This window comes from Thunnus maccoyii, chromosome 11 (assembly GCF_910596095.1).
Source record: "Thunnus maccoyii chromosome 11, fThuMac1.1, whole genome shotgun sequence".
In the NCBI taxonomy this organism is placed as follows: domain Eukaryota; kingdom Metazoa; phylum Chordata; class Actinopteri; order Scombriformes; family Scombridae; genus Thunnus; species Thunnus maccoyii.
In genome coordinates, this window is record NC_056543.1 from 24,723,711 (window position 1) to 24,744,989 (window position 21,279).

At 40.4% G+C, this 21,279-nt stretch overlaps 2 protein-coding genes across 4 annotated transcripts; both read right to left on the reverse strand.

Annotated features, from left to right (window-relative positions):
- Positions 1 to 188: 188 nt before the first annotated feature.
- On the reverse strand, positions 189 to 13,840 carry si:ch211-269e2.1 (cohesin subunit SA-2). 2 transcript variants are annotated; one of them, XM_042426984.1, is made up of 32 exons: positions 13,696 to 13,840; positions 13,162 to 13,272; positions 12,968 to 13,055; positions 12,172 to 12,336; positions 11,864 to 11,960; positions 11,705 to 11,781; positions 11,538 to 11,609; positions 10,149 to 10,353; positions 9,903 to 10,054; positions 9,746 to 9,819; positions 9,490 to 9,613; positions 9,175 to 9,273; positions 8,780 to 8,859; positions 8,577 to 8,684; positions 8,379 to 8,499; positions 8,077 to 8,194; positions 7,268 to 7,356; positions 6,731 to 6,823; positions 6,538 to 6,624; positions 5,847 to 6,047; positions 5,514 to 5,590; positions 5,300 to 5,387; positions 5,068 to 5,148; positions 4,367 to 4,459; positions 4,100 to 4,274; positions 2,557 to 2,693; positions 1,659 to 1,760; positions 1,424 to 1,575; positions 1,212 to 1,340; positions 918 to 1,108; positions 758 to 833; positions 189 to 639 (listed from the first exon to the last, which is right to left on the reverse strand). In XM_042426984.1, exons 2-32 carry the CDS (start codon positions 13,209 to 13,211, stop codon positions 504 to 506), a joined length of 3,537 nt encoding a protein of 1,178 aa, XP_042282918.1. In that variant the 5' UTR covers positions 13,212 to 13,272; positions 13,696 to 13,840; the 3' UTR covers positions 189 to 503. The 2 variants fall into 2 exon arrangements, with proteins under 2 accessions (XP_042282918.1, XP_042282919.1); XM_042426985.1 differs by lacking the exons at positions 13,162 to 13,272; positions 13,696 to 13,840 and adding an exon at positions 12,574 to 12,667.
- A 2,697-nt stretch (positions 13,841 to 16,537) lies between these two features.
- On the reverse strand, positions 16,538 to 21,203 carry si:ch211-218d20.15. 2 transcript variants are annotated; one of them, XM_042426987.1, is made up of 8 exons: positions 20,443 to 21,203; positions 19,501 to 19,619; positions 18,514 to 18,574; positions 18,355 to 18,422; positions 18,123 to 18,225; positions 17,286 to 17,404; positions 17,054 to 17,199; positions 16,538 to 16,962 (listed from the first exon to the last, which is right to left on the reverse strand). In XM_042426987.1, exons 2-8 carry the CDS (start codon positions 19,591 to 19,593, stop codon positions 16,854 to 16,856), a joined length of 699 nt encoding a protein of 232 aa, XP_042282921.1. In that variant the 5' UTR covers positions 19,594 to 19,619; positions 20,443 to 21,203; the 3' UTR covers positions 16,538 to 16,853. The 2 variants fall into 2 exon arrangements, with proteins under 2 accessions (XP_042282921.1, XP_042282920.1); XM_042426986.1 differs by lacking the exon at positions 20,443 to 21,203 and adding an exon at positions 19,935 to 20,399.
- Positions 21,204 to 21,279: the final 76 nt, after the last annotated feature.

The following is a 21,279-nucleotide window of genomic DNA, read 5'->3' on the forward strand; positions in this document are numbered from 1 at the left end:
AATGTAACTAAAACAGGAGTAAGTAATGCATTTCATGGGGACTATTTTCGCCTGTGAATTAATACACATTTGGTGTTATTGTCAGTTTAGTCGGTGTATGTGAGATTGACTCAAAATAAACTACATTGCCCATGTTCATCATAAGGAAGGAACATGTCATCGAGTGCAACAGTGTCTCATTTATGTGTTTTTATTACATTCTGAGCAACAATCAAAGTTTATGGCACAGAGGAATAAACAATATCAAGCTTTGGCTACACAGGCAATACTTGTTTGAGGAATAACATTCACTGACTTGGTTTGGGATTTTTTTTGGCAACAAGAAAAATATAGAATATTGCCAGATATGTTACGGAAACGTACAAAAATTGGATACTGGGATGTGTGGGCGTCAGAACACCAAAGACACTAGTTACAAGGTGCAAAAAAAGGAATCCATTTTTCTCAGATTTTGTGATTTCCAGTCCTGACAGGAGCACCAATTCTCCACGACCTCCTCATACTTAAAGTTCAACTTCCACAGTGTCATCATCCACCTCGTTGCCGGTGCTGAGGACAGATTCCTCAGTGGTCAGTCTTCTTGCAGGAGGTTCCACGGGGACAGAAAATGGATCCGTATCAGTTGTCTTCTCTTGAAGGCTGAGGAGTTAGATGAGGGTACAGGAATGAATGTGAGCAAAATGAAGAAGACTTGGTTTGCAGCTGGTTTTTAAAATGAATAATAATATGAATGAGAGGAATAATCCCTGAGCCTCACCTTAGACTAAAACTGGATCTTTGGACTTTACTAAGTTTGGACTCGACTGGGCTGAACGGACAGGGAGACTTGCTTCCTTTTAAACAAGAAAGATACACACATGATGCAGCTGGTAGCAACAACATAAATCTGTGTTTGACTTTCTTGTTTAGGGCAGTACCTTCTAGTTTTTGTTTGGAGAAGGGAGAACGACTGGGTGGGTTGAGCTTCCTATCAGAGCTAACGTAGGACACAGCGTCCTCCCCTTCAGCGGCAGCCAATAGGGAAGCTCGATAGTAGATAAGTGGCTGCCAGCACTCCTCCCTGAGGTCTACAATGTGCTCTGCAGTGTGCTTCTGCAGGTAGGAGAACCTGCACAGACACAAACACACTTTAAGAAACTTCAAAAGGCCATATTTAGGATGTTTTAAAGCTTGTTTCGAGCCATGTACTGTATGTTGCATGCAGCACTCACACTGTCTTCTTGTCTGGTTTGAGCAGCTTGCTGGAGAACTCGCTGAGTATGGTCAAGTAGGAGAGGTACAGAGGTGTGGGCGTTTCTGGGGTCTGGCTGAACTCTTGGAACACAAATTCTATGCCGTTCCTGCACACAGTAACACACAAACCTTAGGTACAAAAACCCACCAAAACACATTCACATCGAGAGAAACAAAAGCCCGTGCTGACCTGTGGATCATGACGACACACTCACGAAACTTGACAAGGTCCCCGAACGTGAGGGCGAAGCGCCTGGCCAGCTCCTTGATGCTGGTGAAGGTCTGGACTCCTGGTTGAGGCCTCCCTCCACTCTCCTGCTCCCGTTTGAGACGCACAAACAGCTGAGGAACGAGGGGAAATGCACATCAGCATCTGTCAGCTGTTGAAGTGTATTTTTTAGGATGTGTACCTGACTTCAGTGTACCTGCTGCAAACAGAGCACCAGCGTACGAGCGCTCTCTATCTTATCTATCTGTCTGGTCCTGTACATCGTCTCTTTGATGATGTCTCCAAAGTTGTTATAGTGCTGCCAACAAAGAGGAAGAAAATAATATTAGACACTCCAGCCAGAGATCTGTAGGAAATACAAACATTAAAGGAATAGTTTGCATTTTGGAAAATACGCTTTCCCGCCAACAGTTAGATGAAATGATTGATGCCACATTCAGACATATCTGTTGGAGCTAGCTCCAGGTTGTGCATCTTCTCATGCAAGTTGTTCTTGTTGTTCAGCGATTTTCTGGGTTTTTCAAAGATTGGTGGTTAATTATTTTTCGGAAAATTTTCATGATTAGTGCTGTGACTCAAGCACAAGCTGGGGTCAGCTGGAGCCAGAAGTCGGTTATCTTAGCTTAGCACAAAGACAGGAAACGGGGAGAAACAGCTAGCCTAATTCTGCTCAAAGGTAACAAAATCTGCCTACTAGCACCTCTAAAGCTCACTGACTAACACTTGATTTCTCTTTTGTTTAATCTGTCCAAAAACATAAGTGTAAAAACTACAAGCTATGGTTTTACATAGGGTTATGTGTGGGACTGTTTCTTCGATGAGGTCTTGCCAGAAGCGGAAATCCCAGGAAGTCACTGCGCCAACAAGATATCATGTTTTCAGGTATCACAATATCAGATTTTGTTACCTTTGGACAGAGCCAGGCTAGCTGTTTCCAGTCTTTAAACTAATCTAAGCTAACATCCGGTTGTAACTTTATATTGGATGAAGAGATATGAGAGAGGTTTCCTTCTCCTCATCTAACTCTAAGCGCAAAAGCAAATAAGTGTATTTTCCAAAGGGTCAAACTATTTCTTTAAGGAGTTAACCTTTACCTTCATGTAATACATGAAGATCTCAGCTGCCATGCTCATCTCCAGCACTCCATGTACTATCAGTTTGCAGTAAGCCGCGAGCAGATTTCTTCGTTTGTGAAGGTCCTCCAGCCTCTCCACTTCAGAGTTTTCACTGACTGAGGGAGCCAGATGGAGTTGAAGCGCGTGGTTGGATGTGAAGTGGTCGAGAGCGAGAGACGGGGACAGGGGAACAGTAAGAGGAGCGATTAATCATGAGAAATCATATAGCAGAGAGAAAAGAACAAAGCAGAGGCGGGAAAGAGTGTTTTAGTTTTAGTTAGTTTCAGGACAATGGCTTTAGCAGGTGGAAATCAAAGATAACATAAGAGTAGAGTTATGGTTGTGACACCATGTGGCTTCAATCTTTCACAAGGCTAATAAAATAGGCTCCGAGGTGAGCCAGAGTTAATGGAATTTTCTCACGGAAAGAGATTGCCCTGATTTTATGATTTAACTCTCTGCCCTTGCCCTCCGAGTGATCTTTGATCCAGCAGCTAATAGAAAACACTGTCTATATAACAAAACTGTTACCAGGCAAATCCAATAAAACAATAGCTTTTTATTACATGTTCAAAAACCAATAGTCCCATATTGTATTTGGTTGAACATTTAAGAGATTCCCACCAGGACAGTTATTGACTTCTCTGGACTACCCCATATTTGGATGCAATAAGTCTCTGAAAGTTGAAGCTATTGTAAGGATAATAAAATGTTTTACTTATAGTCAGCCATGAATGAATTCATAAGTTTACCTGCAGGACTTTATAAAGAGAATGCCACCTATGTATTTCCAACATGTCTTTCTTGTTTTCTTCATTTTAGAATGGACAGGAGCAGACTGAAGTCATCTATTTAAAGGCTGCATCACTTTTCATAACAAACTACAACATCCTTTCACACAAATTAGTCAACCCAGTTTCAGTCTGAGGATATTAACATGGTTTCCTTTGTAATTGAGGGTCAACTGTCAGGTCAGGTTGTAAATCAGAGCCCATTTACAGTCAGCAGGCAGCTCTGCAGTGAGTTATTAAGCCAAATATGTGGCTGTGCATTTAATACCTGCATGTTTTTACCTCAGTGAGCTGCTACACTGAATCAATTCTTCCCTCAGAGCACCGAACGGCCGAAAAAAGATGCTCTGACAGAGTGAGAGTGCCATCTACTGTGCAATATCATAACATGTTTTCTCCTGAGTGTCTCACACACTGCCTGGTTATATGTGTTTGTCAAACACACCGCTGCAGTGCAGCTGTGAAACCATTCGTTATGACACATACCATAAACCGTAATCACAATGTCCCTGGTTCAAATCCAGTGAGGGACCTTAGTTGTCTGTTACAAAAGGGTAAAAATACACAATACATACAATATACAATTTTTTTAAAAGTATCCTCAACTAAACAAAAATACTGTGTAGGAATTGCATTTATTCTTAAGTTTTGAACTCTATGTAGATAAAGATCTGAAGGAAGGTTAAGTAAGTGGAAAAAAAAATATTCAGGTAAGTATGCCCAGGTCTCACCACTGCTCTGGCTGTCACAGTCGGCGCCAATAAAGACGTGCCCGCATACAAAGGTCAACAGCGCCCTCTGCAGTTTGGGACTGGGTGTGTAGAGCAGTGGACCGCAGCAGGAAGGATCCCACACGTGTAACTGGTAGGAATGAGCTGTCAGGACATCACAGACACCCAGAAAAGCCTAAGAAGAATGAAAGGATGTAAGAAAGGCAAGAAGAAAATGAAAACGGTGCAAGCAACGATAAAAACAAGAGTCTGTGCTTCCTGTCTGACCTGCAGCCTCACACTGTGGTCAGGGTGGGAGAGATAGTGATGACTCCTCTCACTGAGCAGACGCAGCTGGAGCCTCTGGGCCACAGCCTTATCCTGAGACACACACACACACACACACACACACAGGGCTTTAGGGCAAGGAAAACTGATGATTGACAAACTGTGCTGCATTTTGCATTAAATTTGGTTAATGTACAAGCTTTCTAGAGAGGAACAGGTGGGCTGAAATTGTAACAAACATTATACTCTCTTGCTCATTAGTCATCTCCCCCTCTTTTCTTCATGTGTCATCTGCATCACCCTTCTTCCTGTTTACTTGACGCTTTCTTTGCTGAAGTTCTGATACGTGAGTCGCTGCACTGCCTGGTTGTAATTGTTGGTACCTGAGACTTTAAGTTCCTTCTACTATCACTGTGGGGCTGGGAACACATAACTATTTTAATTAATCTCCACTGATAATGCATTAAAATCAACGCCACAGATGGTACAAACAAAAATAAAAAACATAAGATGTGAACTAAGATGTGAATATTTATCAGTAGAATACATACTTATAATTGTTCAATACACAGGTATCAATATTTTAGGCAATTTTTCAAAATCTCTTACAAACTTTTTTATAGTCATATTGCTAAATTGTCATAGTTGCACTAGTTAAAAGCTTCAGCTTCAGCCTGAAAGGTAAATCAGAGGTAACTCACTTTGGATGTTAGAGTTTCACCGCTCGTGTTGAGAGACCAGAGCATGGAGTAACACAGACACTGTAGTACTTCCAGTAGCACCTTCAGAAAAAAGAGAAAGAGACTGAGTAAACTTAAAATAGAAAGACAGTGAAAACTTGAGGTCATTGTTGATATATGAGAATATGTGATTTTTAAAAAAGTTATCAGGAATTATCAGGTGCTAAACTTGGAGAGAGGGCAGTGATGGTACCTCAGGCGGCGCTCCTCCCTGGCTGCTCTCCGCTGACAGGAGAGGGGACAGCAGGTCAAACAAATTCCACCGGGAGAGGTCATGACAGCTATCACAACATGCAGAGACACAGGTGTGTACAGCAAATAAATACATAAATAAATAATAAATAAATCACTGGCAGAATATTAAGCTCACATTTCACATTTCATTTTGAACAGCTGTCAAATCGTACTTGTGGAAAGCTCTGAGTTTCTTCAGTGTGGCTAAAATTTCTCCTGTTTTCTCCTCGTCAGCAGAGAAACTGTCATCCTGTGACAGAGAGGTAAGAACAGGAAATAATAAATCATCTTGTCAAGTCAAGTCATGCCTCTATACCAGTGGTTCCAAACCTTTTTCGCTTGTGACATCTTAATGTAAAGTAATGTCTGCTAGAGACCCCTAATCACAGGTTAAGGCCTTTTCACATTTACTTTAATCGGAACTAAGGTTTCTAGCCAAAACCATGAAAAACACAAAAAACATGGAAAAACTGTCCACATACATTTGGCCATATAGTATAATTCACCTTGACTGAGTCCTCCAGCAGTGCTGTCAGTTGGTCCACCCAGCCCTGGACCAGGGTGTCTCTGGCAGTCTGAGCCATGGAGCACCAGGCTGTCTCCTCCCCACACAGACTGAGGTACGTGCGGGCCGCTGCCTCCAGGACAGCAGGGTCCGAGTGGAGGTTTAGAACTGTTCCCATCTCTGCCATCAGGCTGGATGCCACCTGAGGAAGAGGATCAGAGACACGCCTACTACTTTGAATATTTGTACCCAAAAGCTAATACCAATTTGCGCAAATAATGACAATGTCAAGGAGCTAAAACAATTAGCTGATTGACATAAAACTAAATGAGAATTTTAACAATTCATGAATACTAAGTAATGTTTCCAGTCATAATTTCACCATTAAAAATCTGCCCAGCGCAGCCTTGAGGCATGCACAATGTTCTCAGCATTTTTCCTTTATTTTAATAATACATTTATAACTATTAACTATTTAATTAAACTACTCACATTGATAACAGTGGCCCAGTAATAATAATAGTAATACATTCTCAATTAAAACAAAAGTTTGATTTCATGGCTCCAGTTCTTTGGTCCAACACTACAGAGCTGCTGGTGACAAAGAAATTAACTAAAGATGAGCTAAGAGTGTCATCCCGTTCATTTTTCCACAGCAGTATTTGTGTAAGTTGAAAGTTTTGGATGCAGACCTGCGTGTTTTCAGCCTCGGGACACTCTGGGAGGAAGTACTGAGGGATCTTCATCAGGGAGGCAACAATGTCCGGGCTACCTGAAAACTGCATCAACACCAAAGAACGTCAGAGATTGTGCTACAAAGAGGTGTGAATGTTACAAAATGAAACTGACAAACATTATAATAACAATTGTGTGTAGACTAAATACCTTGGACAGTAACTTTGGAAGCACCGGGAGGAGATGTTCAGTGAGCTTAGAGCAGTCATCAATCTGAACTTTCTTTTCTCTGGCACTCATAACCTGGTGGTGAAAACACATATTGACACATATATACTCACTGTGGAGGAACATTTAATTCAATTGTGGAAAGTATTATCTTGCTATGAATTATTATCCTATAATATTATGCCTTAACATTCCCTAGAGCCTGGGATAAAACCCTCCCTGTGACTCTACATAGTTATAGTTATATTGATCTAACTATATTAATATGTTGTCTCCTCCTCTCTTGCATCATTTATGTGAGTTTTCCCAGCTGCAGCCTAATAAACATGACTCTGCTGCTCGAGACAAGACCCGCCTCACACTCCTCTACTCCTCTACAACACTCATTTGTAAAATATAATTCAATACCTGCATTGCTCAGTATTTCTATCACATCAGATTTCAGGTGACAGTAGATAGATAGATTTTATCAGAAATGTTTCATACATGGGAACATACAGTACTGTATGTCCCACTAACCTTCTTGGCTCCGCTCCTCCCCGCCAGTGCTGGTCCCTCTGATGCCTGACGCACCGACGCCACCAAGATCTCCACAAGTACTGCTTGTTCTGCCCACACACACACACACACACATAGGATGATGACTGCTGTAGACTTAATGCATGTGACATAATCTCCCCCAGAGATGAACAGAAAATTTATGGTAAGGTTTATGAATAATAATAATAACTAGCAGTGGTATGTTATGATTTTCTCTCTCTTCTCGTTTCCTATGCTTAAACTTCTTCTCATTCACAAATCCTTGTGTCAACCCGTCTGGCCATTAATCTCTCTGCCACATTCCTTGAGTCACTCCATCATTGGATGTTGCTCTTTAAACATCATCGTGATCCTGTCATTTTGTTTTTCAGACCTATTATTGGACAACATACCACCATCCGTGATCTTTAGGATGTCAGCAGTGATTCAACTGAGAGGGCCGATCCTCCACCAGCTGGTGATCCTGTCCTATCTCCTGTCTTCATGGGCTTACATTTATTGAATATACTTCACTTCAGTGGAGACTAATCACCCATGTCTTTGTCTGTCCCTAATCTCAGTGTGCATTGTTATACTCTTCCAACTGTTCTCTCCTTATCAACATGGTCTTACATGTCTGTGGCATCAGAAATGTTCAATAAACACTAGATATAACAGAATGCTTGTGCATGTCTGCACTCATCAACAATATTGCTGGAAAAATGATTTCAACTGAACCAACTGACAAACTCCAGTACACTCCTGCCTACCTCACCACCACCAACACACACATACACACATTTTCTAACCTGGGCTCTGTGAAGAAGGGTCCTGCAACAGTATAGATGTGAGTGTGGGCCAGTCCTTCAGCAGTGCTCCACCACAGTCCCACAGACTGTCCACTAAGTACACCACATGCTTGTGCAGCTGTAGGCACACAAAAACATGTTAATGCCATATAAACACTGTCTCCACCTGCTACAATCATGTACAAAACACACATACTGTTGTGATCTAAACATACCACATGTCCCTCTATATCATAAGTGCATTCAAATGTTTTTATTTGCCAAAATAAATCCCTTGAATTGAAAGGGCCAGTTCATTTCACCTCAGAGTCCTGGTAGAACTGCAGCAGAGCCTTCAGTCTGGCAAATGTTTGCTCTTTATGAGCCTCCTCTTCATTCATTCCATCCTGATTATCAGCTGCAGGAGCAAAGGTGTTGAGAAGCCTGAAAGAGGCCAACAATATCCAGGTAAATAATAATGACTTTTTCTTTTTTTTTTGAAATGATGGAAATCGACATACCTTGAGAAGAGCAGCTCCCCTGCGGTGGCTGCAAGAGGGCGCTGCGAGGAATAAACAAACTGGAGGAGCTGCTTGTAGTCCTCTGGACTGAGCACATCATCAGACATTCTGAGGAGTCAGAAGGAATTTGATGCAAAGAACAATGGTGGGAAAAAAATAATGATTTAAAAAGGATGCTAACAACAAACAGGCTGGAAACTCACTTGGAGATGAGCACCAGCAGTTTCATGGTCTGCACAGCCACTTCATTGTCCTTATCCAGAGTCATGGAGATCAGCCGGTCCTGGAGTAGTCAGACAGTCAACGTCACACATGAACATGTACACTTACACAAACATTTCTGTTTAAACCTGTATTAATTATCATTTTGAATAACAATAACATTGCATCAACTCTGTGGAATGTGAAAGTAGTGTTTGTAGAATCGCATGCAGCATCAAAAACACAGCACCCAACTCCTCGGCTCTTTAGAGCTTTTTGACCTATTTTAGCTCATTGTTTTTGTTTTACGCCCATAAATTATTGTCATTGTTTATATGTTCTTCTGCCCCCTAGTGGTCAAAAATCAGTTAATGCAGCTTTAAAGAGAAGTGGTTACCTTGAAGCGGCTGGTGAACAGGTCTAGTTTAGGCAGGAGCAGAGGATCTCCATATAAATCCTGTAGACCTAACACACACTTCAGACGCACATCTGGTATCTGGAAAATGATACGCATGTCAAAGATTAATAGCGTATATAGTTTTTAGCTGGTTTTCAATTTTACAAGAAAGGCCAAAGACAAAACATTTCTAGTTATGATGACTAGTTTCACAGCAGTCAGCCAACATTCTCAAAAAAATATTATTCACAAAAGTATCAAAATTATTATTATTTTTACGTTTATGTTTATAAGTTTGTCTTTGTTGTTGTTTACCTTGTCATGCATCATCCAGCCCATGTATTTGAGGTAACTATCATTGAGAAATACAGAGCTGTAGAGTTTCATCCACAAACCCAACTCCTCCATACAGAGAGAGCGAATTTCTGGAAGCACATCACTGTATGGACACACACACACACACATACACACACACACACACACACACACACACACACAAAGTCAGCTCCAAACCGAATTAGATTTAAAGCTATGTTGAAACCAACACTATGAGAGAAACAGGTGAATGTACCGATATCGCTTAAGAAAAATTCCCTTGAAGATGATGTCCATCATGCCCTCTATCTCTGCCTTCTTCTCCTGCAGCTTAAGGACATTAGTAAAGGCACCCAGTGAGTAAGATGTGTCTTACTTCTTTCTACACAGGTATCGTGTACAACGGGTCTTACCTCTGTGATCTTCTTCTGTATTCTCTCCAGTTGGGGCGTGCTTTTCTGCCTCATGGTCTTCGTCTTCTGCACCGCCTGCAGTTTCTGACTGTTTTCAATGCCGACGCTCAGGCTCAGAGCCACACTCACCAGAGAGCTCAGCAGCTTCACCGCTTATCAAGGACCCCCAGATTAAAACCCAGAGTACAGATTAGTTTATTGAATATACTTATGTATCTGAGTGTGGGTATGTTTTCTATCACTTACCTGCCAGCGTGCAGGTGTGTCTGAAGGCTCGTACATACGAGTTGGACAGCTCAGTGAGCAGTGAGATGAGGGTGTTTATCAGATAACTGTCAAAGATGACGCTGTGCTGACACTGAGCCACCAGCACCGATACAAAGTCACAGAACTCAGAGTGAAACCAGCGGCCGTACGGTCCGGACTGTATGAGAGGATACTCCACACTGTCCTGCAGTAGAGAGGAAGGGAAAAAGAGAGAAAAACACTTTAAAAAGCAGCAATGGCCTCAATGAATTTAAAGAGCATCTTCCCTGACATGACCTTTCTTGTTTAAACTGTATATTGGTCCGAGCCATAACAAAATGAGGGATTACTCAATCGTTTAAACCAAAGTTACCGTGTTTTTAGTGCAAGATTCCCTCTTTGTGTTTCCCCCAGACAGTGTTTCCTTGTTGGGATCATAACACTAGAAGATATATCATCCTCATACTACCTCATATTAGCTTCAGCTGAACCAGAACGAGCACTGTGCATTTTGTCTTTATAAAACCAAAATTAAAGCCTTTTTTAAAATATCCTCTTAAAGGAAGAAGACATTTTAACATGATGAGAACAGTATTTCTATAAATTTGGACCCCTGTATCCGATTGAAAATTGACCTCTGGTTACCAGATGTTTGTGAAGATAAAGACTACATGAATGTCTGGTTGAATAAGAATGAAGAGTGAATCTGAGTGAAATAATGAGAACTGGAATGATCTGGAATATTTCCCTCTTTGAATTGTAACGTTTATGTAAAAGTACATATTTGGAAAATGTTAATGTCATAAATTGTAAGAGGTTGAGTTTCTTGAAATAGAGGAGCCGATGAGGAGCAAAGATTGGAGCCAGTTGCAATTCTCAGAAAAAGTTTTTGTAGAAGCTCCTGAATAAATTAAGTATTTTAAAAAACACTGTATAAGGTATTAAAACACTAAATTGAATACATTAGAGCTTTTAACCATTTACATGGCTGAATTCTATTTGCATCCATAGCAAATACGCAACTTTTTGCAAAAACACTCACAGTGCAATTCTATGCTTTTTCTCCTGATGGATGTATAAATGAATTATGTGACACTACAACATCCAAAATTTATTTGCAATCCATAATTGTCAGATACTACTCACTAATAAGTGCTCCAATGGAATTTTATCGTGTAAAGAGTAGAAAATAAGTGAATCAGTAATTGATTTCAGACACACCATGGGTTAATTATTCAAAACAAATAATATGTTTATCTCCAACTGAAGAAATTATTTTGCAAAAAGGTGCTTTAGATATTAGACTCTTCAATAACTGGAAGATGATATGTATATGAAATACTATCTACATGACTGTAATAGTACAGTAAGCAGGGAGGTACGACCGACCATATCCATTGGCCATGTGACTGTGAGGATCCATGGAAAAGCCAGAAACTTCTTGTACTGCAGACCAGCGACCTGAAACACACAACATTACACAGTTTCAGTTCAAAGCATTAAAACTGATGCAACACACACAAAGGGGGAAGAAATACAGATTGAAGACCTCTTACCTCATCCAACTCCTCCACCATCTTACTCATGACATCACTGTCCTCTCTGCTCTGACACATCTCTGCTGTGACCACACCTGGAAAAGAGAGAGAAGGGAAACATAGACGCAATTCTTTGTATTCTGCATGTGTGTGTGTGTGTGTGTGATGACTGCTTGCCTTTGCACCCAGAGCACTGGATGAAGAAGCTGATGAGATCGAGGAGAGACGTGTCTCTGTCTGTCACATATGCCTCAATCCAATCATCAATCACCGCCTGCTCAGACATCACAACAGAGTCAATGAGTTTTTATTCATATTCTGAAAATGAGACTTACTACGGCATCACCTTCCCACATCAAAATATACCAGGTAATATCAGCTTATCCAGGCTAGTATACTCAGGTGTTTTTATAAATAGGATATGGGCTCATTCTTTTTGTAAACTGTTTACTACTTTATCCATTACAAAGTCTATCTAATTTTACCTGCATGGCACTTCTGCCCATGGTGATAACCTCGAACAGGGTGACAGCCTCCACATGCCTCCGTCTGCTGTGGCTGCCACCTGCTCTGCTAACACTGCTGCGGCTGGCTTTGGCATTTTTGCGCTTGACATTCTCTAAGCCCTTGTGTGTTCTCTTCCTTCTTCTCTGTGGGGTTCGAAAACATGACGGAAAGGGATGTAAATAGATAAACTGTGGATGTTTTAAATTATTTACATTACTATATGAATGATTTTTCACCAGCGCATCTTGAACAGACCAAATTACAAATGTATTTCTGAATGGCAGACTCGTCTGCGTCATCGCCAAAGTCTCTTGTTGATCAAGGTGCAAATTCAAGCGAGCCACTTAGACACTTCCCTCCTCCACCTGGGTGATACTGACCTCCATCACACTTGAGCAGCACTTGGTGAAATAGCTTTCAAGAAATGATGTCTCTTCTTCATTTATTATCAATTATTAAATTGAAGTTGAAGCTCTATCAATGAGAGAGATTAACAATAATGATAAATCTGAAAATATCAAGGGCCACAACTAACGATTATTTTCATGATCAATTAATCTGCCAATTATTATTAATCTTCTTGTCTGTACAAAAGGTTATAAAATAATGAAAAATTATAAAAAAAATTATAAAATCCCAGAGACCTTGTTTTTCTCTGACCAACAGTGCAAAAAGCAAAAGATATTCAGTTTACAATCATATATGACAAAAAGAAAACTCTGCATCAACAAAAGCCTTTTTTCCCCCCATTATAACATCATCAATAACACCTACCACACTCTTTTGTCTGTTCTCATTCCCGGACTCATCCTCTGAATGATTGACAGCCCGGGAGGAGTGTGCTTCACCCTGAGAGTTCTTCCTGGAAAGTCAAAAACATGAAATTGATAGATTACAAAAAAAGAAAAGAAAAATGATTTCTTAAGGACACTGTCAATTAAGCAGATGACTTCCGGAGAGATTCTTACTCCTGCTCTGAGGGCCTGGACGCAGCTACAGCTGTGGGATCTGGTATCATCTCCTCCTCAGGTCTTCTTCACACAGGGCTCAGGTGTGTGTCTCTGCATCTGGAAATTCATCTGAGAATTTTAAAAAAAAACAGACAGCTATTAAGACAATGTGCAACTACAATTATGACTATCTGGCTCGTATTGACTCTGTCTATAGTGAGAAGAGGTTGCAGGGTGGCTGGTGGCTCCTCTGGCTTCATTCTTGCATGAAATGAATCTTTTGCATGTCTACTCCACAGGTAGGAGCAAGTGAGGGTTTATACGGTTGCTCAAGGACACCTCGGCAGAGTGGCTGCTTGGCCCCAGGAGGGTTGAACGGTAGAGAAACAGCTAAGAGGCGAGTCTGCTATTCTGCCAGTCTGTTCGCTGACAAATAATTATCCAAAAGCTGAAATATCAACAACAATTTCATGAGCTGGTGCGTACAATGTAACAAAGATGAACACTGGGTAAGACTAACAGGTCAGTCGCTCCTAAACTTTTCAAACTTACCCTCTTTACATTGCTTCGTGCTTCTGTGATGTTCATTGAGGTATTATTTTAAAACCAAAAGCTGTCAAGACTCAAATAGTTCAGATGTCTCCACGGATATCCTCCTTGTTGTGTCTTCGCCTCGGCTCTCACAGTCAAGTTGTCGGACAGCCTAACACGTCCTGATTGGGTGACAAATCAAAACACAATTACATGATTGGGTTTCCGCCACGTCACTCACACGTTTGTCCCGCCCCTGCCGGCTGTCACAGACAGACCGCGTCCTGTCGGGTTTTCTGCATACCTCAGCGCTGTCAACATCTGCAGGAGACATTTCAGACCCAAGAGACATACTGTACTGCAGACAGGAGTAGTAGCCTACTGCTGCCACACAAACCAATAAACAATAATGCACCGTATTTCATACTTCTTGCTGTAAGTTAGGTGTATTAACCTAGCCTGTTTGTATTTAACAAATGAAATTAACCAGTACTTTGTATTATGTTTTAACTACTAGTCGTTAAGAGGGACCTGTCGTCGCAGGAAATGAACAGCAGGAGGAGCCATTTACTCACATACGAGCAGATATCTTAAAGATCCCCTTCAGACATCTAAAAAGACATACAGACGGGTGACAAATATAAGGAAAAACCTGTACAGGTCTGAATGCTTCGCTAATACGGTGAGGGGATCTGGTGGCTCTGTTATGCTGTGGGGGCATTTTGCTGGCATGGTTTGGGTCCACTTGTCCCCTTAGAGGGAAGGGTCACTGCAAATCAATACAAAGTTGTTCTGAATCATCACCTTTATCCTATGATGAAACATTTCTATCCCGATGGGAGTGGTCTCTTCCAGGATGACAATGCCCCAATTCACAGGACACAAGGGGTCACTGAATGGTTTGATGAGTATGAAAATGATGTGAATCATATGCTATGGCCCTCACAGTCACCAGATCTCAAGCCAATTGAACACCTATGAGAGATTTTGGACTGATGTGTTAGACAGCGCTCTCCACCACCATCATCAAAACACCAAATGAGGGAATGGGGGTTCAACCCTCCAGAAGAGTTCAGAGACTTGCATGTCAAGGCGCATTGAAGCTGTTCTGGTGGCATGTGGTGGCCCAAAACCTTACTAAGACACTTTATATTGGTTTCACCTGTCATTTGTCACCCGTCTGTATCAAAATACTCTGTCAATCTACTGTGTCTGATATGGTTTTTCCAGGAAAAAAAGAATAAGTATCACTTTGAAATACTTAAAATGACATCTATTCCTTCTCCCTCATTAAAAATTCCAGAATCTGTGAATATACAAATATTTTTCATTTCAAAAGTTCAACTGTTGGACACAAGATGTCTCCTGCTTCACTGAAAAGTCAATTCTCAGTGTATGTGCACTGATGCCTTCGAGTTTCCACATCACACATGTGTAAGTTGCATACTGGACCATAATTGCTGCTCGTTGGCCCACACCTAAAAATCTCATTTTCAATGAGCTCAGAGAAACTTTCCACTTTCAGCAGATGACTGATGTTTTATTACAGCTGTTATGTGACTTGTTAATTTTGTTTTCTGCAGTGGTGGAAGAAGTGTTCAGAAGTTAAAGTACCAATACAGCAATGTAAAAATACTCCATTACAAGTATAAGTCCTGCATGAGAAATTAAGTTAAAGTACATAAGTATTATGAGTTTGATGCAGTTAAAGTATTGCAGTAAAAGTAGTGGTTTGGTCCCTCTGACTGATATATTATTATATATGACATCATTAGCTTATAAATACTAAAGCATCAGCGTTAGAGCAGCATGTTACTGTTGTAGCTGCTGGAGGTGGAGCTAGTTTGAACTACTTTATATACAGTTAGCTAGTTTAGTCCAGTGGTTCCCAACTTAGGGGTCGGGCCCCTCCAAAGGGTCACCAGATAAATCTGAGGGGTCGTGAGATGATTAATGGGAGAGGAAAGTAGAAAAAACAAAGTTCTGATACACAAATCCGTTTTTGGTTTTTGGTTTTTTCGTTTTTGGTGAAATATTGGATCATTTGAACATTTATTGAAATGAAACCATGTGAGAAGTTTAGAGGGAAAAATAACTATTTGGTGGAGCTGTTAACAACTCATACTCACACACTTGAAACTCAATTGTCAAATAAATGTAGTGGAGTAGAAAGTGCAATATTTCCCTATGAAATGCAGTAGAGTGGAAGTATAAAGTAGCTTAAAATGGAAATACTCGAGTACAGTACAAGTACCTCAAAATTGTACTTAAGTACAGTACTTACTTTCCACCACTGATTTTCTACTATCAGTTTACTGTTAACCAAGCTAGATATTATATTTGCTTGGAGTACAATATGGTGGTAATACTGTTAATTTACTATAGTGCTCACTTTCATGGACTCTATGTGTATGTTTACCATGTGAATTACTGTGAGTACTTAAGGTCGCTCTATCACTGGTGATTCTTCCTGGCATGAGAGAGAGTGTAACTAATTTGAGAGCTGGTCTATACTTTTTTGAAGCCATAGTAGTTTGTTTTTACAACACCTTTAGCCTAAGTATTGTTTACGATATCTCATTTTATGATTTGTGAATTATTGTCATTGAATTCATTGTCCAATACAGTAAAAAGTCAAAAGCCAGCTCCTCGTCTTCAACCTTAATTGGAAGTATGTTTAGCTTGCTGCGTAGATGTGCACCTACATGCATAATGAGGGCAGAGTCTTTGTTATTAGTTAAACCTGTGCTTTATCTGGCATGACAAATTAAAATGTCTGCTGTAAAAGTCTTGGCTATAGTCACATCTGCCTGATGTATCAAACATGAAGTTTGAAATGAGGACAATACATTTCCCTATTGCATTCAATTTTATTATCCCACTATAAGTAAAAAAAGAATTATAACAGTAGTGCAAGGAGGGATTCAACAAGCTTACATTCATTTCAAAACAGCTGACTCACCGTACAGACTAATATAGACCACATTCAGAAGAACAATATAAAAACCTACATGAGTTGTAAATGAAGTAGGCTCTACAATCAGTTGAGTCCAATTGTGTAGCACCTTGTCACAGCCATAACCAACATCAGTTCAATCAGAAGCCGGAGACTCCTGGAGGAACCTGGTGCACCAGTACGTCAGGATTCATAGATACAGAGGCGTTCCCTTTGGGCCGAGTCAGGACAGGAACTGTGACATGAAGGTCACGGCCTGGTGGAGGTCGTCTGTCAGCTCCTCCGGTAGTGACAACACCACTGATGTCAAGCTGTGAGTTATTTCTAATATCCTATATAGAAAATAGCACATGGATGTTGTTTTCAGGTTGCTGCTGCATTCATTATGATCTCTGCCAACATAACATTTGGATTTTCACTCACCAGTTGATGTATTGAGCAGCCAGCTGAGGCTCATGCCTGGAGCCTTCCTCTATCACTAGAGACTGTTTCATCTGTTTGAAGTTGGCCTCGATATCTTTCTTTATTTCAGAGAAGGCCTGAATTCCTCTGAAGGAGCTAATGACTTGCTGCAAAGTAAAATAAAAACATTGATGCATGATAGAAAAAAGTGTATAGGAGTATAGGTGAAAAGCTGATACATAGAGTTACTTACATATATAACCGAGAGCTGGTGGGCGATGTATTTATGACTTCCTAGGTGCCTGATATCCTCCTCTAGCTGTTGACTCAGCACCAGGAGCTGGTTCAATTTGGCAATGTGGGAGAAGTATTCTGCAACAAAAGCATCGGCTTACATTAGTTACAGGAGTGTGTTTTGATTGTGTGATAAGCCTGCATAAAGGGAGAGGTGTGATTAGAAAGTCCACATCTACAAATTTTAAGATCTTTGTTACTGTGTCAACTACAAGGCCTCCACATTTACATGAAAAGTGCAAACAGAACCTTCATTTTCACCTTAATATAGTTCCTTTTACTTGAGTAAAAGTAGGAATTCCACCATGTAAATATAGTTCAATAATTAAAACTAATTCATTAATATGTAAGCAGCATTTTAATACTGTTGATAGTCAAGGTGGAGCTAATTTTAACTACTTATATACTATAGTTTAATCTATAGAAATGAATCATTTTTTATGAGACGATATTTTTTGCATATAAAACCTTAATATGAAAAATAACCATTAACCTTAGCTGTAAATAAATGTTACAAATGTAACAAAATGTAAAGAGTAAAAGGTGCAATATATTCCTTTGAAATTGAAATACTTCAGTAAAGTACAAATCCCTCAAAATTGTACTTAAGTATTTGAATAAATGAGAAAATAAATAACTTGAACTGAATTCCAGGTAGCAAAAGAAGTTCTTGATGTTTTAAAGGTTTGGCATCTAATCTGTTCATAATCTGTAATCAAAAACAATGACAGATTGAATCGTGCTTCTTCCTCTTGTGTGGGGATTAATTCATGTCCCTGTCAACTAGATCTCTCACCATCCATCGGCGGCCTCTCCAGCATGTCTACCGGGCTGCCTTGAATGAGGAACACCTCTACACGAGGAAACATGGCGGACAGACCCACCATGTCCAGGTAGTCCTGAGGAAGCACATAGACCAGCTGAGTTCTTGTACAGTTTCTGCACCTACAGTCACGTTCTTCTTACTTCAAGCATGTTTAGAGAGGTTTGTAGAGTGAATGACTTAGTTATTACAGTAGATGTGATACCTCCAGCTGTGGCATAGGTTTTGGTAGATGTTCAAGGCACTGCAGCATGTGGTCGAGAATCTCCGATCCTTTAAGATTACAGCAAAAAAAAAAAAAAAAGTTAAGTACACAGGAGCTACTCAAGTCAAATTAAACTCTTTAATACGCTGTCACACTGACCTTGAGCCTGGAAAGTGTCTGACTCCTCCGGGCTGCAGCCTTGCCCCAACTGCTCCTGGAACTACAACATAGAAAATCAAAGCAGAAGAAGTTGGATATGATTTCCTCAAGTCTGCTGCCTTTGATTGCAGTTGTAAATATTAGACTTATGAGACAGTTTCATGAAAGTAATTTGCGAGCACTGTTTATACACAGATTGCGAACGGTGGCAAAGACCCATCTCACAAATGATTGTCACTTGCAAACTGCAGATACATTACTGAATCCCACAGTCCTCTCGCATCTTCAGTCAAATGTGTTGGGATCAATAGGAAAGGAAATTATCTCTTGCTGTAAATCGCATCTTGTACGTTGCAACTTTGGTAAAACGGACTCCAAGCTCACAAGAACATCTCAAGTAGAAACAGGAAAGTGTGAATTTATTGCTCATGGTTTAGTAAAAAGAAAAAAGAAAAGTGTGAGTGTTCGGCCTCAGTATAAAGAAGTAGAGCCTGTTCCTGCATTGGTTTGGCTTCATTTTCTATTGCTGTGTTTCCAGTCAAGCAATCTGATGTGAATTATGGTGTAGCAAATTTTTAAAAAAGCTTTATTTTCCCTCAAATGAAAGAAAACAGATGAAAAACAAATTAAAGATGATGGAAAAATGCATGTGCAAGTCTTTATGGTAGTTGTATGGACATTAAGTTATACATCAACTCAACGTCAAGTACATTTCTTTTCTTCTTAATTCAGCATGATGCATGGCCAACATTAGCTGATATAATTAACACACTGCACAGCCAGTGCTAATTGACTCTCGTTTAACGGGTGTGTTTCCAGATGTTATTTGCTTTGGTTCAGCCGTTGCAGATGCACATGTGACTTTTGCTTAAATGTCACTTGTCAGTTAGATGGAGATTGATTAACCTGATGGGAAAGTTGAGGGATGTAACACATGTCAACAGTGATATGGAAGTGATGCATGCTCAAGTGCTCAAGTTGACCTACCTGCTGCATCTGTGCTCTGATGAGGAGGTCCAGTTGCCCACAAAGACACAGCATCTCCAGGCCCACCTGCTCTGGACTCAGCTGGACCGGCATCAGAGGTCTCTTCACCTGTAGCTCCACTGACCACAGCAACCAAATCAGTAGGCCTGTACTGACATCATTTCTCTTCACACCTCAACTAACACACACACACACACGCGGGCACCACTACACTGTATATGCAGTATGTACATATGACATCCATCCTACAGGTCCAAACAGAAGGCTGGAGATTAAGGACTGAAGGGGAGTGGTCAGTGTGTTGAAATGAGACGGAGCTCGTACCTGCAGGGCGCACTCCTCCCGAGATGCAGTTTAATCTAAACATCACATTCCCACGAAAACGCTGCAACATATTTAACAAAACATAACGAGTCGTTGGTGTTGAGACTTACCTTTAAACGCTTCATGGTAAACGCAGGGCTGACAGAGCGGCTCTGATGTGCTTACTGCCATATCTGACTTACACCGGCTTGCGATTCACACACTAGTCTCCTAATTTTGCCCCGCTGACAAAATCCATATGGAGCACATTAAAAACAAAGGCAGCGGCCTAGTTGAGGCTGGAGAAAAGTAGATAAGGCTCTATTTGTTTATTTTATTGCATCTGGTCGGAACTATTTAACGCAAGGGGTGCGTTAGAGTATCAAACGTTCAAGTGGGTTAAATAAACGCTGATATTGCGTTTTTCTTTATCCGTAGTTCGTCGTTTTCTTGCAGGTGACGTTGATCATACGCAGCCGCAAGGTGATGAGTGCATGTTTTTTGCCTAGGATGATCCATGTAACTAATGAAAGCTTGGTGAGATAAAGCGATGCCTACGCCCTATGCAACACCAGCCGTGCAGTCGCAGTGTGTCATGTGCAGTGTTGAATGCCCCCCTCCCCTCACCCACCTACTTACCCCCATCACACTGACTGAGGACCAGCCTTTCACAATGATGTCATGTTTTAAGGATGAGGATCACAGCATCACTAGTGAGGATGCAGAAAGTACAACAGCAGGTATTTTTTTGCTTTACTCGAATATTTACATTTTATACTACTACATACTTGCAGGCTACACTACATTTCAGAGGGAAATGTTGCACTTTTTACTCCACTACGTTTATTTTATTTGTTATACTACTTGTTACTTTTCAGAAATTATGATGCATTGTTACAGATTAACCCCAAGGTATATAAAGCACTACAACAGTAAAGTACCTCGCATCAATGATAATAATCTAATAATATAACTAGAAAAATGCTCCATTATCTGAAGAAAATGTATGCATGCTCGAGGCTAAATTTGCAGCTGACAAAATTGTAATGGTTGAAATGGAGCACGTTAATGTGGCAGTTGAATTACAATTACTGTAAGAAGTTCAAATGACATTTGAATAAATGGAAATGCTGAAAATGTAATTATAAATGTAAATAGGAAATTAAGTTTAAGTGTCAGTTTTGGAGCTGCATATGTTTGAGTGTCAGTTAAACTTAAAGCACTGAAAGCAGTTTAACAGAAAGCTATAAAAGCAGTTGAAAAGTCAGTTGTGTAACAATAATTGATTGGTAGTATACTGTATAACACTGGAATGGGCCATTCAGCATAATAATTACTTTTACTTGTGATAATTCTGTACTTTTGCTTAAGTAAAATTTTGAATGCAGGGCCTTTAAAACTTGTACTTTAGTATTTTCAGTGTGGTGTTGTTACTTTTATTAAGGTGAAGTAAATGATGTGATTATTTTAGCACTG